We start from the raw sequence: 19756 nt of genomic DNA on the forward strand, positions 1-19756 counted from the left end.
ATAAACCAATGTTGCGGCTGCTCCTGGATCGTCAAGGACCATGATGTAAGTGCATCTAGGTATATCCGGTGATGCGAACTGGGGTAGAGCTCTGAGGGAGCAGATGATGTGGTGCCGCGCGGCCGCTCTCGTAAAAGTCGCGGGAATGGGGCCAATGGATTGATCTGTGAGGGTGATGAAGGGAAGCGGTAGAATGACCACACATGCGACAGGGAGTGTGGTGGCGGATGTGGCTATCTCATGTCCACTGAAGAGTGAGGACGTGCAGGCTAACGAGACGGCGGAACACGAGCTCCTGTTTTGGATGTGATGGGCTCGCCCTCCTGGCGCTCTTGAATTTGTTTCCGGGTAGAAAGCGCAGTGTCTTGGCTACGCATCCCGGCTTCAGCCTCGTGCTCAGCTTTTGCTGGCTCGCGAAGGTAGTGAGTCGCCGTGGTGTACTCCTCGTTCGCACAAGTTTTGCGCGATGTCGAACTGCTTACATTTGACTGTGTTGAATCCTGGAAATGTGACCCAGCCCTTCCGAAGTCTCGGTGGCTGGGATGAGGTACTTGATGTACGCGCTGAGCCGTCTTGTAGCCGTAAGGGTGGGACGTCAGTGGTGCCGGGAAAGAGAGTATCGACAAAGGTTGCGTGATGGTCTGTGTCCGTGATGTCGCAGAGGCGACAGGCCAGAAGTCATTACCTTGCAGATCTTGTGAACGTTGTGCACAGCTCATATATGATGGGCAGTGTAATAGCCGGCATGTCTGTGCTGTAAAGCAGTACTAGTACGGTGAGAGAGGAGGGGAGTGTGAAGAACAATACTGGGCGAACTTGGAGTTCACATACCCTTGAGAGAGTATGCGTGAATCAAGGAAACTGAGATAATAATCTGATTTGTGTGCGCACCTGAACCGACCGACCCCCTTGCGATTCATTGGTCTGTGTTGAGTGCATGTCCCCTCGAACCGTGTTTGCACAGTTTGAGTGTGCAAACAGAGGCCCGTTTCCGTATCCCAAACGGCTGCTCCATCAGTCATGCAGATGGACGGCTCCCACGAGGAAAAGCCGCCGACCTGTAGTGAGTCAGTCTCGCGATTAGAATATTTGCTGGGGTCTCGAAGGGCGGCTGCATTCGCGGTGGTTGATTCCGATGCAACTTCCTCAGCGATCACTACAGCAAGGCACTGAGCGGATCATGATACCAAGGGCAAGAGCAGGCGTGGTGACTCGCATGCTACTTCCCTAGGTGCCAGCTTCTACTTACCTTATACACGCATTCACCCATTTCGCCGCGGTCATTCGGCAAGACGCGTCTCGACATCCATTCTCCCCGCCCATCGCACCGAGACAGCAGCCAAGCAGCAGCATCACAAGTATTCTCAGTAGACATCCCTCTCTCCGCAGCCATGCTTCGTCCATATCCGCCTCCTGCCCGCCCAGGCCAGCACAAACTCCTCGCGGACGTCGCAGAGAACGATTCCTCGCCAAAGGGCTACTCCAGCTCCCCTTCGCGAGTACCACAAGTTGATCGCCGTCAATCAACGGCCTTTCTCCGCGACGCGCCCTCATCGAAGCGAGAGATTTCCCTCGCCGATGAGTAGAACTTTGACAAGGAAAACTCAGACTCGCACAGTCGCTCCCACATAGGGTCGCAATTGGGGCTGGGCCCCATTACGGGCGAGCAAGAGACCGTTTTTCATCTTGACGCACCAGATGACAACACATGGAAAAACAATACACCTTCGTTCGTTCGGAATGCCACAGTGTTCCCCGTATCTGATGGGGACTTCGTTCGTGACTGGAAACACAACAGGAACCAAATTAGCGGCGATGCCAGGAAACCTCAATCGTCTACTACGAGACCCCGAGACGCGAGTCCCGACTCTGAAGGCTTCCTCAAAGCCATGGACGAGAGTCTTCAGCTCGAACCACCTCGGGTACCGACTCCAACGGGAGACAAACGTACAGCACACCCTCGGAGCACCTCTTCCGAGTATCCTTCCCCCGGGCACGCGTCGCCGCGCGTGCAGTCACCCGCGTCAACCGTTTGCATTCATAGACTCAGCTTCTCAGACCTCGCCCGATTTGGTCGCGCCAATGACCGACTGTCTTATCTCCGGTCCAGTACACCAACGTCTTCCACCCAAGACGCCAACGCCGACGTCAGCCGCCATGACGTCCTCGATGAGGCATCCGCTGCCATCTCTGAATGGCGCGGGGAGCCATGGTCAACCAAGGAGGCGCCGTACAACCACTATGAGCTCACGGATAGCTCAGAGGTGCTTCCTGGCGATTCTCTGTCGCAGCGAGCAAGCCCAAATCGCTCCGAATCCGCCAACGGCTCGCTCAGTATCAAGTACCAGGACCCCCTCCGAGGTCCACAGAGACGGAACTAGGACAATATCCAACTCTCAAAGGACCAGTACGATGGGCCAGCTGAGGCACAAGGCCCCGGCAGCCCCGCAGCAGCTGCACCCCAAGCTGCTTGCCAAGCGACCAAAGAATCTACACGAGGACCAGACCACCAGACAAAACGGAAAGCGTCGCAATTCTCACTACGCAGCCTCAGCAGGTCGTTCACGAAGCGGCCACGACTGACAGGTCTGCGTAGGTTCGCCAACACGGTCTACCGCGGAGGGTCTCGTCGGCTCAGCCGCGCATATCACAAATGGAAGCACCAGAACGAGGTGGAGCGCAAGCAGTTCGAGGCATGGCGAGCGAATCGCCGCCGAGAGCACCCCGCCGATCCGCTCAAGGGCAAGTCCGAGAAGGGGTTTGGGGTGTTTTCGTTTGAAAAGAGTCGCTATGGTGACGAGGAGTGGTGGAAGGAGGGCGTGGCCAAGTATCAGGCTCCGCCCTGGATGTTGTTCCATAAGTAAAGTTGCGGGTTGCACTACCGGGCTCGCAGACACACAAGGGATCTGGCGAGTCCTGGGGAACTACTGCGCATAGGCCGCTTAAACGCAAGCCGTGTGAATCATTACTATTCAACGTGGTATATAAAGAGAAATGTGCACAGTTCGTGCCAAACGCTCGCTTCACAACATGTACCGGAACATGTAAGACGGCTCCGTCTTTCTTCTCCCATGGCCGACCAGACCCTCCTCCTCGACCGTGTCTCCGCCCGCAAGCCTGTCTGCCTCGGCCCTGTCCATCCTGCGGTTCTGGAACTGGAGGTAGAAGCGCAACACGGCGGCAAGGACGGCGACAGAGAGCATGGCGCACGCGCAAGCCATCATGCCTCGCCCATAGTAGGGCGCGTCGGCGTCCGGGTAGAGGCGGGTGCCGACAAGTGGTCCGCACTGACCGACGAGCTGAAGGAGCGCAAAGCCACCACCCTGGCGGGTCTGACTGGCCTGGTTGTTGATGCTCCAGGCGATGACGAGGGTCACGACATTGAAGAAGCCGACGGCGGCGGGGTAGACGGCGAGGTAGCGCAGCCAGGCGGGCAGGTGGAGGGACTCGGAGAGGGCGAGAGTGGCGTAGCCGGCGGCGGAGGCGAGGGCGTGGAGGGCGATGGGGACGGTGCGGGCGCGCAGGCGGTCCGACATGTGGGCGGTGAAGAGGACGACGACGAAGGCGAGGAGGTAGGGCGGTGCGCTCAGGGCCTGGGCGGCGAGGGTGCTGTGGCCCATCTCGTGGATGATCTTGGGGAGGAAGACGGGGAGGGACGAGTAGGCCATGTTTGTGAGGAAGAACATGGCGGCCGTGATCCAGGCGACGGGGTCGCAGAAGACGGCAGCGAGGTCGCGGCCCCGGAGGCCGGACGCGGGCTTGGCGGCCGGCCCGGAGTCGGAGGAGGCGGTACCGGTGGCGGACGCTGCGCCGGCCGGCGCCTCGTGCCGCAGACGCAGCCGGGCGACCTTCTTCTCGCGCTTGGTGAGGTACGACGCCGTCTGCGGGGAGTCGGGGATGACGCTCCAGGCGATGACGGAGACGATGACGGAGGGGAAGCCCTCGATGAGGAAAAGCAGGCGCCAGGGGGCGATGGGACTGAGCTCGGCGAAGCGCACAATGACCCAGGCGAGTGTCGACGCGAAGCTCGTCGCTAAGGGGGCCGCTGGGGAAGGGGTAGAGGAGAGAGTGTCAGCCGTCAATTCCATTACTTTATGATCATAGCATCTGCGCGAGATCGGAGCCTCCTACTCACCCGATATGAAGATGGCGGTCCGAAACGCCAGCTCATCGCGGCGGAAGAAGAAGCTCAGGTAAAAGGGTATGCCAGTGAAGCCCGCCTCGCCGATGCCGAGGAGGACACGCAGCGCGATGAGGACTGGGTACGAGGTGGTGACGGCCTGGAGCGAGGCCGTAAGCCCCCAAGTGAAGACGACGGCCGAGACGAGGACATGGGCGGGGACGAGCTTCCATAGCAGCGACATCCACTCAAAAGCAATGTACGAGATGTAAAAGGCCGTCAGCGCCCACTCGTACCAGTCGTCGCGCGGAGGGTCCGTTCGCAGGTCCTCGTCCATGCCGGCGATGCGCGCGTTGCCAATGTCTGTATGTACATGCCGTTGTCAGCATCAGTCTGTGTCATTCCGTATTGCGCATTGTCTCCCTGCTCTCTGAGCTTGTACATCTCTGGCCGGAGAGGGGGTGATGGCAATGAGAAGACGGTGAGATGACATTGAAAAAGAGATGAGATGAGATGACACGAGACTCTGGGAGGGAGACGCACTGGAGCGGTCGAGGAAGCTGAGCATGAACAGCAGCGTCACAAACAGCACCAGCCGCCTGTCGAACTTGCGGCGCACGGCGCGCTCCTCGTCCGGCGTGTAGAGCTGGAAGCTTGCGACGGTGCTCGCGCTGGGCCGCCGGGCGGAGCGCATTGCGCGCGCGCCCGAGCCGCCGCCGCTGGCAGCGGCTGCTTCGTCCACGCGCTCCACCATCTCGTAGGACTCGGCGGCGCCGCTGCCCACCTCGGAGCGCAGGTCTTCCTCGTCGTCGTCATAATCGTCATCGTCGTCGATGGCGTCGCTGCTGTCGTCGAGCGTAAACTCGGCGCCCGTCTGCGCGAACGAGGCCGAGGCCTCCCCCGCGGGACTCGCCGGGCTCACGGGGCGGAACGACATGGCGGGCGGTGGCGGCACATGAAGCTGAACAAGGGGGGGGTGGTTTGGCGCAGCCAAACTTGGACGGAAGGACAGAGGGCGAGCTACTACTAATGCTAGCAGCACTCAATCCGCATCAACGGATCCGCTGCTCGCGTCTTGCAGCGCAAGGTCAAGCTCCCCGGGGATCGAAACGCTGTGCCATGCGGCGCGGGGACGCGTCTCCGGACGGGTCGCGAGATTTCTTATGCGGTTGTTGTAAAACGTACAAAGTACACTTGGGTACTAATGAGGTTGTGGTGTCGAGTGAGCTGCTGTCTCTCAGCCTTGCGTGCAGTCGGATATGCGAGCCCCCCACGTGACAGCTGCATGTCATACGAAGTACAGGGTCCAATCTGACGCGACGCGATGCCGGGCGTCACCTCTGCGCAGTTGCAATTGCAAGTGCATGGGACGCTGGGATAGGTCTGCTTCGGGTTCAAAAAGGCCTGGATGCCGACGGTGAACCAACCCTTTTACTCGGTGCACCGTCAACTGCGCGCACGTTTGAAACGTGAAACGCGCTGCACATCGGCACCACCAAACAAACTGAATACTGGGCTCCCAGCCCACTGACTCAAGATCGAAACCAGCACTCATCCTCGCCAATGACCTGACCCTCACGCACGTCGCATCGTACAATTAGACTTCGCTCATCATTAAACACGTAAGGTAGGGATATCGTTCCAGGCCTGGACTCCCGCACCTGCCCTCCCCAGTCTACCCGCCATCGCTAGAGCTCCACGACGCATGCCCACGACACCCCCAAACTCCAAAGAGCAAGTCCAGCACCAGAATCGTCACATCGTCGCTGCTTTTGTCCCCGCCTCTTGAACGCCATCCCTTTCCAACCTTGTAGGGTCATGATCCGTCCTTCTTGGAAAACAGCCGGCGTAGTCCCTTCGTCGATAGCTTGTGCCGCAGCCCAGGCTGCGGGCTCGTCTTGATGGGGTCGTTGCGGAGAAAGTCGGGCTGCTGGCTGGCTTCTTGCTTTTCCTTGCCCTTGGCGGCTTCAGCTTTTGCGCTTGCCGTCGGGGGCCTTTGCTCGCGGCCGGGTGGCGCTTCCGCTGCCGGCCTCATCGGGAGATTCAGGTTCCTGGTCGGCGTCACAGCTCCTTCGTCCGAGAAATCGTACTCATCCGAGCTACCCTCATCTGGCGCAACCCTCTCCTCGTCTGCGCACACGACAATGTGCCACCCTATCCTCTCCCCGACCTGCAGCTTGTCCCGTAGCTTCTCGAACCAGCCGTCCGCGTCGTCTTTTGTGGCGGCCGCCGAGGCCGCCTCGTACCGAGCCATCTCGTCGCCGACGTTGACGCTGAGATCCACGCGGACGACATAGTCGGCGACAAAGGCGTATGGCCGGCTCGCGCTCTGCGTTTCCTCCACATCGTACTCCTCCAGCAACTTCACCGGCGACCAGTCGTTGGCCAGCACGTCGTCCTCGGACGGGGGCACACGCGACGGGGGCACCGACAGGTCGTCATCGCGGTGTGGCCGTGGTTGGTCCTGCGCCGCATCCGCATGCTCCAGAACGGCTTCTGGTACGGCAATGGGCTCCTTGGGGAGAAAGTCAAAGTTCTGCGCGAACTGGGACAGCAGGGAAGCCGAGCTTGTGCGGCCGACGATCCAGTCCGGGGCGGCATCGTCGATGTCGTTGAGGATGACAAAGATGCGGATCTCGCGGCGATGCCACCGGAAGCCGTGGCAAAGGTAAGTCGGCATCGTGGCAGGTTTGCAGTGGCTGCTGCAGCGTCGCGCAGCTCAAGGTGACGTGCGTCGTCGTCCGTCTCAACGACGGGGCTACTTTGGTTCGGCACCTCCCAATTGATACAACGCAGAGGGCCCTCGGGCCAGCCTGGTGTTCACACGAGGGGAAGAGGAGAGCTTCACGTCGCACACATGGCGACATGCCCGCGATGTGGCGATGGGCGATAGCGAGGGCGACCGGGATGCCGGGGTACCGAGTACGAGCACCGCGGAGCTGAGGTCGGCCGTCTGCAGCAGGAGGCGAGTGAAGACCGTGCGTCGCCGCCGCCCACCCGATCAGCTCGCCGTTGCCTGTGCGGTGTACGAAAGTGCTCGTACTGCGTACTGCGTGCGGCGCGTGGCGGCACGTGAAGCCTTCCTCCGCTTTGGGAAGCGTGGCGACGGCCCGGAGGTGCTTCGCCTTGTGTCGTGCTGAGAGGACGGACGTTTTGACTCGCGACGATTCCAGACGAGGTGACCTTTGCGGCGGCTTACCAGCTGGCGGAGGCGACCGTAGCCCTGTTGCTTGGGTACTTGGTAGGGTTCTGCAGTGGGCGCGCTGAGGTGAGATGCATGGATGCGGCGGCCACCAGTTTTGTAGCGTGGCGTGGCAAGGCAAGGACCACCACCACCACCCTACTGGTAGTTCGTTAGTAGTCTGTCGGGTATATTTTACGGGCACTAACATCTAGATATCCCCGAGGCACCCGCGTCTTTCCCCAGGCCAACTCGCACTGAACAATCATTCGACAAGGCACTAGCATACTTATCCATCCATCAACCTTATGTGCCAAGCAGGTTGTCACTGTATCAATTATACAGCGTCTGCACTTTGCATAGATATCATTACATTAGGTAACTCACGCTATTGCCCCCACGACTCAAGTGCCAGGCCCCCTCCGCGATGCCCGGACCTGCTGCAAGCTGCAACCTGCCCCGTAGCTAGTCTTCAGCGCATGAGCGCCAGCTGCGCCCCTCCGCCAATGGGGGAGGAGCCCTTTGCAGCGAAAACCCGCTCTGTTGGACGACTTCATCACGGAAATTGTACGAGCAGACCAACACGGCAAGTACCAGCGAAAAGCCGGGCGCAAACTTCGTCCCTTCCGTCGACCACCTCGATGGCCAGGAGTGTCACTACAAACGCATTGGTCATCTTCTCCATGTAGCTGGACATGCTCTCCGTGCAGGTACTGTATCAAAGCTGGGAGTGGTATTCGTAAATCGTCATCAACGCCCCTTGCCCAACCCGCCCAGAATCCAAAGTACATAGCATTGCTTTTATAATGCACACGTGCCCGCTGCCCTTGCCAGTCATGCATCCGTTGAGGTATCAATCACCGCCGCCATCTACTTCGCACCGTATCTTTCGTTGAGCACCCACTCTTGCCGTCAATATGCTCGCTGCTCCTCAATCGGAAACAGCGGCCCCTAGTCATTAAATCCAGACAGGCTTAGCCTCACCCCGCCATCATCCTCAGGGTCCTCTACCATCCCCATGTCGATGTTCATGTCGGCTGTGTTGAAGTCAAAATCCATCTCCTGGAGCATGTTGCCCAGCTCGGCGTCCGAGATATTAATCTCCATATTGGTCGGCAGCAACGGCAGGTCAGCCACAGTGTCATCAGATCCCGCCGCCGTGGCGTGCGGAAACTTGTCCTGCATCCACGTCTTGAACTTTTCCAGCAGCACTGGGTCGTCGGCCGCCGTCAAGGGTGAGTGAATAATCTCCTTGGCCTTGGCTTTCAGGGATTGATCCGAGGGAAGTTGACCCGTAGCGGTGATGGTCTTCTCCGCCAACTCGACAAGCCCCGCCTCAAGCTCCCGCGAGCAAAACACGTTCGCCGGGCGAGTGTTGCCTGACGTGAGGGTCTCGAGGAAGCTGTTGGCGGCCGAGTGGTTCGCAGTAAACGACTTGGCGCCTTGGCGCATATTGACCTGGACGTCTTCGTTGTACGGCTCCAAATGTCCCTTTGGAAACGCGTACGGTGGCGCGAAGCCGGTGCCGCCCTGCTCCAGGGCCCATGCGTAGCCCTTGGGCAGCCCGGGCCCAGGCTCCTTCAAGATCCCCACGTCACGCTTGAAGCGCTGCAGCCACTCAGCATTGTCTGCGGCTGTTTGGTTCCATGGGTCATCGCTACGAAAATGGACACGTCAGTCTCATGGTATGGCCAATCTCAGGGCTGATGGGCTCAACTCACTCGTCGTAGAGAATCCAGCGTGCTTGGTACTGCAACTCATCGTCCGTGGGCACATGCCTGCTGGGGTTGTTTGGCGACATGGTCGACTTGACCCAGCGCCGCAGCTCCCTCGCCAGCCTGCGATAGCAGTTGGCGTCGTTGAGGAAAAACGGGACGGGCTGATTGCCTTTGATGAGGTCGGAGAAGTCGTTGAAGCCTCCTGACCTGGAGGACTGCGTCGGCGACTGGGTCGATCCCGAGCCTTGCGTGGTCGACGGCGGCTCCACGACGTCGCGGCAGTTGACTGGTGCTCTCTTGGATGTCTGCTCCGGCGGGTGGCGTTCCTTGAAAGCATCGAGCCACTGGACATTGTCTGCCGCAGTCTGGTTCCATCCATCGTCGAACTCGTAGATGATGATACGGGCTTGCCGCTGCAAATCCTCATCCGTCGGCTCAATGCCCAGGGACCGCTGGATCCTCAAGAAGTCGGTCAACTCACACTCCAGTCTGGAGTAGCTGTGGATTGTCGAGTCGATGGACTTAGGGTCAGTGGAGCGGACGGCCTCGTCTTGGACGTCCTCACTCCGCGGCAGGTGTGCGCGGCGACGGAAGGCAGCGAGCCAACCAGTCGAATTCTTGATGAGCCGCAGCAGCCAGTTGGCAACCGTCTCGGACGGATGCGTGCATACCTCTTCAACCCTGCCCACAATCTTACAGGCCTCCTCTTGCAACTCGTCGTCCATAGCCGTTAGCCCCAATAGCCGCTTAGCCTTGACAAAGCCCTGCAGCTGAATCTCCATCGGGCACTCCTCGAAAAGGTTGTCCTTGCCGTTAATTTTGAGAGTCGCCAGCCTGCTTTCGGCGGCGCCACGAAGGGGACCGAACCTGGCCTTTTGCGCAGTGTCGTGCGCGCTCATGATAATGTCACGGAGCCACGAGTCCTGGGTCGCGATTCCCTGCAGCGATAGAAGTTCCGAGGCGAAAATGATACGACACCCTTCGAGCAGCATCTCCTCGTCGGTTGGTGCCTGTTGGTGCTGCTCCCAGTGGTTGGCGCCGAAGTAGGCCAGTTCCAGTTTGATGAGTTCGTAGGCGTTTCGCGGGGACTCGGGCGGCGACGAGTTGGCTACATATGGCAGGGGCGATATGCGCTCATGATGAATGAGATCTGTATTATTTAAAAGTTAGACGACTGAAGCTGGTCTACGGGATACTGCAGAGGCCGCATACAAGGAGGAATGGAGTTCTCGACCATGTCGAGCACGGGCACATCGAAACCCCAGTCACCCTTCCAGTCAGCCATGGAGTAACCAGTCTTGAAGTGCTCCGCCAGGTGGTCAACACGAATGGTCCACGTGTCCATCACGATGCCGCAGAAACCGCACCGAGACCGGATCTCGGGGGTGGCAACTTTCCACTGCTTCATGGACCAGTCCATGAACTTGACGTTGTGAACAAGGCGTAGGTGCTGGTTGAGGTGGTCCTTCCGATAGAAGGTCCGCTCCTCCAGCGTGCGCTCTTGGCAAGCCGAATGATTGTGGCTCTCCATGTGGGCGTCATCCGGGTTGGCCAACCCGCAGAAGACGCAGGATAGCACGCCGGTTTCCGGGTTGACGGCGCGGGGGCCGTCAGGAGCACAGACCCATCGCTCCAAAGATAAATGAAGCGATTTCTCATGCCGCTGCCAGTCGTGCTTGGTCCGGAAAGTCTCGGTACAGAAAGTACACTGGAAAGTCTTGAGAGGGACCGCCAGGGAGGTGGTGGTCTCCTTTCCGAGCTTGGGCGTCGCCCTCCGCCGTCGACGACGGCGTCCCCGGCTGCTGAAGGGAGCCGAGCCAAAAGAGCCCCAAGAGTTGCGCGAGCCGTGCGAGTAAGCTGACCCCCGAGACCCATTGCTCGAGTGTGATGTGCCCAGCGAGCTGGTCGAAGACTGGTTGCAGAGCGACCTGCTGGAACCGTCATCGGTATAATTGAAACTGAAGGGGCTGTTAAGCCCGGAAGACAAAGCTGAAGAGGAAGAAGCCGTGACGGCCCTCGCAATGGCAGTCACGGAAGCGGGTTCATGTTCCGGCGGAGAGTGCTCCCAACGCTGGAGCGGGTTCATGGCCTCGAGCGCCGGAGTCCCGCGCCTCTGGGGAATATCGATTGAGCTTGACCAGTTGCCCGGGTGTGGCGACGTTGATCGCGGTGCTTGGACCTTGCCACGGCGTCTGGCGTTGGCGAGCCAGTTTGTGATTTGCGTCTTATTCAAGCCTGTCTGCCGCTGCAACGCCTCTTTCTCCTCGTCACTGGGATAAGGATGGCGGTTGTGGGAAGAGAGCCAGTTCTTCAAGATGCGAACCGACTCCCGCGAGAAGCGGGCACCAATCTTGGGAGGCGGGCCGGGTTTCGGCGCAAGGATGCCACCGTCGTCAGCCGGGTTGCTGGTTGACAGATTGAACGCGTCGATGGCTGGCGAGTTGGTTCCAGCCTGTCGCTGGTCACTGAGTAGCTCTTGGTTACTGATGGTATTAGGGTGGTCTCCCATGATGGGCCAAGGATTGCTCGGGAACAGAGCGGATGAGTCGCCCCAGTCGAAGCTGCTCGAGGCAGAACGGGCGAAGCTGCACTCGACGCGGAGGGCGACGCAGCTGGTGCAGTAGCCCTTGTATCGACCTTCCCTTATCTTCTTGCACGAGTAGCCGCCCATGGCACAGCTGGAGCAAGGCGAGGCGGTGTTCTCGAGCAAGTCCAGTGCCGGGGTGCCGTCCATGGGGAGATCGATAAGAGCATCATCCAGGCCGGCACCGAGCCCGGGAAGGGCGCCGGTGTTCTGGGAAAAGTGCTCGATGGCATGGAAGCTGAAGTCGTCCTCGTTGACATTCTCAAAGACGAGACCCATGTTCTCGGCGTCAGGGTCAGCGGCCATGCCTGCCAGCGTGGGGTCAATGTTGGTGTTGCTGGTGTGGAGGTTGCCAAAAGAGTCGTGGCCAACACAGGCGCCGGCCCTATCCCAGTTGACAAACTCCTCCATCTCGTCAATGGAGGTCATGGCGGCGCCGGCTCTTTAGGAGGTGGAAGGGCGTAGGCGGGATCAGGGGGAAGGCGCAGAGTGTCCCATTCGCTCTCGGGGCGAGCCGACGAAGGGCGCACAGCTGCGGGCACGGCGGCACGAGGGGCGCGGCCGGGACGGCGGGCGACGTCGACGCCCTGCGATGAATCCACTTTTGTACGACGAACCTCTCGGCGAACACGCACAAGGCAACCTCGAAATGGCAAAGCAAAGCAAAGCGACAAAGTCGAGGAGGAAGAGGAATCAGTCAATCAATGGTGATGCGGTGGGAGGGAGTGGACGGCCAAGATGGGAGGAACGTCGTCAGTTTTGTTCAACGGCCGCGAGGTACGAAGTACAAGCAAGAGCACCACCCCCGGCGCCGGGGCTCGCTTTCCTCGAGTGGAGGTACCCGTTTAAGGCCGAGTCACGGAGACCGCGCACGTCGCTGCGCCGGCAGATAGGCAGGTACGCGGGCCAGCAGGCGGCGACTGCGGGGCGGCCAGGTCCCCAGCAAACGCCGCCGAACGGAGGGCTGCGACAACCATGGCATCAGATGGAAGCCGATGGGAGTCATCCTTTCGTCGTTGCCCGCGGGCAAGGACCCAATGGGGGCCGGGGGCGGCGCCGCAGACTGAAGGGGCCCCCGCCGTCCCGGCCCCATCTGCGCCCATCTGCGCCCATCTGGCCCACCCCAGCCCAGTCTTCATGTCAATGTTGCGCCCTTCTCTTGACATTCCGACACCCTGCAACCCCACCTCCACGCGCTATCCTCACCACACCGCGATCTGCCTTCGGACAACGTTGCCGCCAATCCATCGTGCCTTGCGAGCCCACTGCGTCCCGGGGACCGTCTCCGTCCCTCCAACTCGCCTGACCCGAGCGCCGCACCGCAGCGAGGCCCCGTGGCCGCGTTGACAAAGCCATATCACCAATGGATTTTGGACGAGACGCAGACAGTCGATGGCTCCTGGGGCGGTGTGGCTTTATAATGAGAAGCGTCTCCGGCGCTTCGCAACGCCCTCTCGTCACAGCGGACCACACCAACGGCGGCCCCGGAGCCGAGAACGACGATTGATATCTGGCTTGGGCCGTTGCATACGAAAAACAGCCAAGCCCCCTGCCCGTTCAGGTCTGCCTCATCACCAGCGGCACGCAGCGGCGCTATCTCTGCAGTTGATGCGCCATCGCGTTGGCTTCGCACCACAGGCTGAGGCCTCCGTCGTCGTTGCCTCGAAGCGAGCCGTCCAGGCTTACATGGGCCATGAAGGCTTGCAACGATGCTGGTCGCAGACACAACCACACCAGACCAGTACAACGGACACCAATAGCGATGGCTGACTCTTGTCTCCGATCTGAGCACTCCGTGAGTCCGTGCCCAACTATTCAATGCATGTGCCGGAGAAGCTCGAGCCGGTCTTCTCGACCGGCCTTTCCACAAGGTCCGCCGCTGTCAGCCTCCCCGTTACGGGCCCTGTAAACGAGCCAGTATCTGTTGCGCAATTCGTGATAGGCTGCGATCGGCCGTCAATCGACCCGATTACACTGCACATGGCCGCCAGACTTTTTCGCCCATCTGGCCTCTTTTCTCAAGGCGGACGCTGGTGCAAGCCTCGCTGCAATCACGCGCAACTTGCACTGCAACTCGATTTGTAAACCTGCAAGCCGAAAAGCCACCACGTAGCCGCGTCTCGTGCGCGGCGGTCAGCGCAGCGTACCCCCCATTCCATGCACTGATGCCTATCTTGACGGCGGTGGCTGGTTGCTTTCAAGTCCCAATTGCGACACCATAGCTCGCGTGCACCGGCTCGCAAGCCAGGTGGCTGAACTTTTGCTTTGGAGGTGGCTCTGGAAGGTTCGCCGTCGTTGCCGGGTTCGTGTGCCCGGCAAGAGCAGCCTCATTCCCGCTTTGGCACTTCCGCCCCAGCGTCTTCAGACAGCGGCGCAAAAAAGAGCCGGCTCTCTCTCCACCCCGGCGCCGAACACCGGCGGATCATGGCAAACTTCCGGTCGAAAAGGGCCAGTGTAGGTATCAATCTGGTTGGCCACATCACATATGCCAGCTTCAATCTGTGGCTCAGAAACAGTGCCCAAGACTCAAACTGCTTGCCACACTCACTCAGTGATAGCCATACATATAAATTTGCCTCTGGCTCTGGTTGCATGGCGTGTGCTGCACTATCAGGCTCTCATAGCACACGTACAGGCGTGTACACTCGGAACAGCGCCTTGTCCTGTTTGACTTCGGATGCAGGGTAAGACTACATGCGAGCAACTGAACCTGCTTAACTCCAGACAAGTGCGTCAGACGGAACGCCGTTTTGCAGCGATCGTCGCATCCAACTCTCTCCCATGATCTTTCGGGCTCAGAGACAATACCGCCGTCCTTCACGCTCTGAAGTTGACAGGGGTGTATCTTGTTAAGCACGTGATAGTAGTTGTCTCCTGTGATCACGGCTCCCGCTGATCATAACTTCTATGCGTAAAGACAACCGTAGACACCATCTATGATTACAAGGCCATGGCAGCACCAAGGCTACCGGTCGGGGCATCATCGCTCTCGCTTCCCTTTAATGCCAGCGGCGGCGCGCCTCTGAGCCGGCGCCAGCGATTGCTGTTCTCAATGACGTTCCGGTCAAAGATAAACCACCAGCGCTCAAACAAAACTTGTCCTACTTCCCAGCAGCTGGGATCGTAAGGGTCCGCACCATAGATACGCACGCCCTCAGCATTATCCTCAAAGTCGTATGCAAAGTTGACGAGAGCTAGTGGGCCCATAGCGTTGGGCGGGCGCGCGTCGTCGGGAAGGGACATGATGCCAATGATGCGGTCGCGCACGCCCGGCCACGGCAAGAAGTCGAGCAGAGGGTGGTGCGGGACGAGCACCTGCGATGGTGTCGGCCGCCACGCCACGGGTAGCTGCTCGAGGGGCGTGGCGTTGCCGCGGTTGAAGGGGGAGAGGGCGTCGAGGCTCCAGAGCTGCTCCTTGCATCCGATGCGGTTGGCGATGCGCAGCATGGCGCGAAGGAGGGTGAGTTCATGTACGGGGAGAAGATACGTGTCAGGGAAGCCCAAGTCGGACGACGACGTGCTGGACGTGGTATCGAAAGAGGATGGTGAAGTGCTGAAGACGGCTGGAGGGAACATGTCCGAGATGTTGCTTGCCGCCGTGTTAAAGTTGGACTGAGTGAAGCTCTCCTCCGCTGATGCATCGTCTGTCAGAAAGCCTGGCAATGATTCCGTGTCAGGCAATATGGATGACAGTGCCGGGTCGTTCAAGGGGTCCCAGGTCCCGAGGCCCAGGTCGACCCCGATCCCAATCGCGAACCCAGTGGTAGTACTGGTATTCAGCGGTGACGACGAGACCGTTTCTATCGTTTCATCTGCTCCCTCCTCTGCGATATCCTCTACTGACGTTGTTGGCACCTCTGCAGCCTTGGACGCTGAGGCTTTGGGCTGCTGGCTATCCTTGCCTAGCCGGCGTAGCCGCTTCTTTTCTCCTGAGTCTGGTTAGCCCAGATGTCGCGATCCAGGTGCCACAAACACGCATACTGTATCTCCGCTGCGCCAGCACATTCAAGACGCGTTTTCTCTCTGCAGCATCGTCCTCGATGTCCGGCACGTCCAGGGCCGGGGGAGCCTTGTACACGCGTTGCCGCGTCCTCGGCTTCGCCCCCGACTGCACGGCGGCTTCAGGTGATGATTTTTCGCCGCCCATTTCGGCTCACGTCGGCAGATGCAGGTAACGGCGACGTTTTATGAGTGTGAAACTCGCTGCGGGGGCTGCGTCCATGGCTGGCAGAGCCGGGCGCTGCCGTCTTTATACGTAGCTGCAGTCACGATGAGTCCTGCGAGGCACCAAGTCAGCTCCCCCACCACGAGAGCATAACGCTTTGGGGTTTGGCGGGCGCCGCACTGTAGGAGCCTTACGGATATCAGGTACGGATTGTTAGCGCAAAATTTGGTGCGGAGACAAGTACTTGTCATCTCAGGCGGCCCCTTCAGCCCGAAAGGTGCCAAGCCGACGCACTGTGCTGAGAATGGCTTGGTGCACCCCTGGTCTGCGGCCTCTGCCAGCCCGTCGGAGGAATTCGCAAACCCTGCTGACTTGAGCTCCCAATGTGCGATATTGTGCGACTTGCTCGACGGCCGTCGTCCTTGTGACTATATGTGTACTTCGGCGTCTGTCAGTAAGTGCTTAGCCAATGCGAGAGCTGTTTAAGTCGTGCCGCTCGTGCGTCGACAATCGGCCAGACCATCGTTTACCATGGCAGATCTGCCACTGTGAACAGTGACAGGAGTATTGTCGGAGCGTGCTCGTATGTCTTTGGATGCGAAAGTCAAGGATGAGCGAGAGTTCTGGGTTGCGGTCTTTGCAGGTGGCGGACGGCCAATATATCTGGTTTGGGCGACTTCAACATAACGCAGCACCATAACGGTCCACTTGACTGACGAAAACCCCTGCGACGGATTCCCTATAGCGGCTCTACTGAGTTACACGCCCTCAAAGGCTATTTAGAGTAGCTCATTATTGTTTGTCCATGTGTCCATGCTCCTGCCAAGCCACCCTAGGCACTTCCTTGCGTCTACAGCGACATGATGGCTCCCAATAACGCGGACGCCAACAGTAAAGTCCGGCTGAGAGATAAGTAGGCGGAGTCATTCGATGGGGCCGCTGGAGTCGAGGTGGCCGTTGAACCTGTCTCTGTGGGTTGTGATATCTGTCCAGAAATCGCCGTAGTAAGCGACAGAGGGCTTAACGTCCGGCCCGCTGAGGGTTCAGTTGTCCTCGAAGCTGAAGATGTTGTGACGGCTGCACAAATTGACTTGGCCTCCGATTGTTGCGTCGACCAAAGGCCTTTGGGATCCACTGGCTTCTGGTATGGCGGCTCAATGCTATACCACTTGTCCTGCTGGGTCGTGATGAGCACCACGGCCGATCTCTGCTGTACGAAGCATGAATTGACTGGCGTCGACGTGCCGCCTCCGCTGATCTTGTCGCCTTTCTTTGCCGTGGTGTGGAAGCAAACGCCGTATTGATCTGTCATGACATCGTCGCTTCCACTGCCCAAGTCGCAACCCCAGGATGTCGCCGCTCCGTCTATCGTGTGCTCGCCTGCCCAGGAGGAGCCCGAGATGTGTGTGATAGTTTGCGTGGGAATAGCGCCATCGGGGCAAGGCGACGCGCAGGTGACGACGCACGTGGCGAGGCTAGATGCCACAGCGATGGGCGACGCGTGATAAGAAAAGGGCACATCTGTTTGCGGATTGTCATAGAGGAAGAAGAATCGTGACGGCGTGGCAGGCCACTCCGAAGTAGCCAGTCCCTTGTACGCCATGGTAGCGGGACCGATGAGGGCGATGACGACGGGTAATGTGGAAGCTTGAGTGTTGCTACTTCGGTTGGACTCTGTGTAAGGCAGGAGGTGAGACCGCGACAAGATTGAAGCGCGACTTAACACGGTTGGAATCTGACTTGGTGACTTTCGGCACCTGCCTCATTCGCGATCCCGGCTTCCAAGGAAACAACAGCCCAGCACCCCTGTCTAAGCTGTTTACAGACAGAACGTCCGGCCCTCCAACCGCCTTACTCACATACGGTAATTTAACAAACGCGCCTCGTCCTGACGCTAAGGTACTGCAGATTGTTTGAGCGCCCGCTTGCAATTGAGCGAATCTTTTATTCTCAATTCCTCCACATACAAGCGTGGCCAGATTGGTTTTGGTTGCCTCTCTCAGAAGCGTAAGGCTCCGTGCCTCATTCCTGGCCGTTGGCAACTCACGCGTCGGCTTCCGTACGAGACAACAATTCGCAATTCAAGGCGCGACGAGTGTAGTCATGGAGACGGCCTACCTGTGGCTGGCTCCAATGACTCTGTTAACGAGTCTTCCCGTCGTGGACACAGTATCTGAAACGGCACATAGAATGGCCTGGTAACCCTTCAGTACGACAGGACAATTCACTCCTGCGTGTGCTGCTGCATGAGATAATTCGCGGGTTGCGCCCAATGTCGTACGAGAATGCACAAAACGGCCGAACAGATGATAGCTCCCGTATGTAGTCTCAACATTCGACCATCAACGCCACGCTATGCTACAAGCTTGTTATCAACCCAACACCGCGGCCCTACCACGAGCTCTATACAATACATGATCACAAATGTCGGACGCATTACCTGTCCGAGCCCCACACGTTGCGAAATTCGTCAGTATCCGGGACTTGGTACCGTTGGTCCTCGTCCTCCGCTTCATTGGGGGTATCCGTCACGGCGTGCGATCCTGCCTCCGCTGCCGGACCAGCTTGGTAAGTTTGCTCCACCGTTGCCGGTGCTGGAGGCCCCTTTCCGAGGCCAAGGTCTGCTGGATCTGGCTCTGGATGGGTGACCACCTTCTTGGCCTTCTTCTTCTTCTTCACCGGAACCACAGATCGTGGTGTCGGCCTAGACGTGCTTTCTCGCGCACGTGGCAACCTGGCGGATACGGCCGTGGCGGGTGAGCGCGAAGTCGGTGTTGCCCAAGGTGGTGAGTATCGAGAGCTCAGCGGCTCGCTGGCAGTGATAACCGGGTACTGCGGAATATGTCAGCTGGGCGGGGGATAACGATGCCGGCTCGACCTTTTGGTAACTCACGTTCCAATCTCCATACTCTAGCTGTCGCGCGGACTCGAACAAGCGCTCGTCGTCACCGTCGAGCTCGGGCTCTTCAAATGTTCCGTGGGTGTGTTCGTTGATCTGGTCTGCACGGCTTGAACTCGGTCCACCATTGCCATTGGAAGCCAGCAGAGGTGACGTGGAGTTGATCTCTCCCGGCTTGGGGATCCAGTATTTGCCCTTGCCTCCCCTTTCATACCGCATGCCCGCCTGCAGTCTGGCAAGTCTCGACTTGGAGTCCTCGTGAGCCATGACTTTGTCGCCGGAGTCAAAGGCCCGATAACCATAGTTGTTGCCCCTGAAGGTTTCTTTGGAGTCTTCAATCAGGTCCTTTGGGCCGAATGCATCTTTCAAAGCGAAGCTAAGCGGCATGCGTGCGGAAAGTATATCGTTGTTCGCAAAGTCATGCCATGAGAAGGCATACCAGTGAGCGACGGCAAATATCGGCATTTCTATACAGATAAGGGCGTCCTGTATCGCCGCTGCAAGGTTGTCCCGCGTGTAGCCTTCAACATCGTCCGGAATGGCGCCAAGCCAGACCAGGATGGACAGGAAGAACCCTTGCCAGTAGGACGCGAAGATAATAAGTTTGATGCAAAGGAACTTGGGTACGGGCCGGAACGGCTGAAGGTCACGGTGCATGCACACCCAGAACAGCCCCAGCGAGTAGAGGCTGACCGTGACACTGATGTTGTAGATGATGCCGCTCCAGAAGTAGCCGGAGGTGGCCCCGATGTAGCCTTCCTGATAGGTGCCCGTTGCTTTCATCACAATGGCGGCCAGGGCCAATATGGGCTTGAGCCACGCATACTGCAGGATGCCGCGCTTGATGGAGAGAAAGGTATGGGGGTCCGAAATATCGACCTTGCGCAGGACGTGGTTGAGGGGCCAGAGGTGCTGGACAGGCGCCCGCCCGTGGGTCATGATGATCAAAGCGCGCTCGCCGCCGAGGTAGTTGATGAGAAGCTGGAAGAAGGTATATATCGTGAAGGCTTCGTAGATATCGCGGATAGGGTCCAGGAAAGCGGCCGTTGTCAGCGACACCATGCTCGTCCATGAGGCGATCGAGTATAT

At 59.0% G+C, this 19756-nt stretch overlaps 5 protein-coding genes across 5 annotated transcripts; 1 reads left to right on the forward strand and 4 right to left on the reverse strand.

Annotated features, from left to right (window-relative positions):
• Nucleotides 1–1889: 1889 nt before the first annotated feature.
• Nucleotides 1890–2864, forward strand: PLICBS_001088 (uncharacterized protein; the record flags this gene model as incomplete). Its single annotated transcript, XM_018317838.2, has 2 exons — nt 1890–2341; nt 2597–2864. The coding sequence occupies 2 exons, from the start codon at nt 1890–1892 to the stop codon at nt 2862–2864; spliced, it is 720 nt and encodes a 239-aa protein (XP_018183363.2).
• A 159-nt stretch (nt 2865–3023) lies between these two features.
• PLICBS_001089 (uncharacterized protein) lies at nt 3024–5057 on the reverse strand (the record flags this gene model as incomplete). The annotated part of the gene is made up of 3 exons (XM_065599718.1): nt 3024–4045; nt 4136–4483; nt 4664–5057. 3 exons carry the CDS (start codon nt 5055–5057, stop codon nt 3024–3026), a joined length of 1764 nt encoding a protein of 587 aa, XP_065455790.1.
• An 879-nt stretch (nt 5058–5936) lies between these two features.
• On the reverse strand, nt 5937–6800 carry PLICBS_001090 (uncharacterized protein; the record flags this gene model as incomplete). Its single annotated transcript, XM_018317836.1, has 1 exon — nt 5937–6800. One exon carries the CDS (start codon nt 6798–6800, stop codon nt 5937–5939), a length of 864 nt encoding a protein of 287 aa, XP_018183361.1.
• A 1452-nt stretch (nt 6801–8252) lies between these two features.
• Nucleotides 8253–12032, reverse strand: PLICBS_001091 (uncharacterized protein; the record flags this gene model as incomplete). Its single annotated transcript, XM_018317835.2, has 3 exons — nt 8253–8958; nt 9023–10169; nt 10232–12032. 3 exons carry the CDS (start codon nt 12030–12032, stop codon nt 8253–8255), a joined length of 3654 nt encoding a protein of 1217 aa, XP_018183360.2.
• Nucleotides 12033–14543: 2511 nt separating this feature from the next.
• On the reverse strand, nt 14544–15750 carry PLICBS_001092 (uncharacterized protein; the record flags this gene model as incomplete). The annotated part of the gene is made up of 2 exons (XM_018317833.1): nt 14544–15532; nt 15585–15750. 2 exons carry the CDS (start codon nt 15748–15750, stop codon nt 14544–14546), a joined length of 1155 nt encoding a protein of 384 aa, XP_018183358.1.
• Nucleotides 15751–19756: the final 4006 nt, after the last annotated feature.

Source organism: Purpureocillium lilacinum (assembly GCF_023168085.1).
Source record: "Purpureocillium lilacinum CBS 284.36 DNA, scaffold_1, whole genome shotgun sequence".
In the NCBI taxonomy this organism is placed as follows: domain Eukaryota; kingdom Fungi; phylum Ascomycota; class Sordariomycetes; order Hypocreales; family Ophiocordycipitaceae; genus Purpureocillium; species Purpureocillium lilacinum.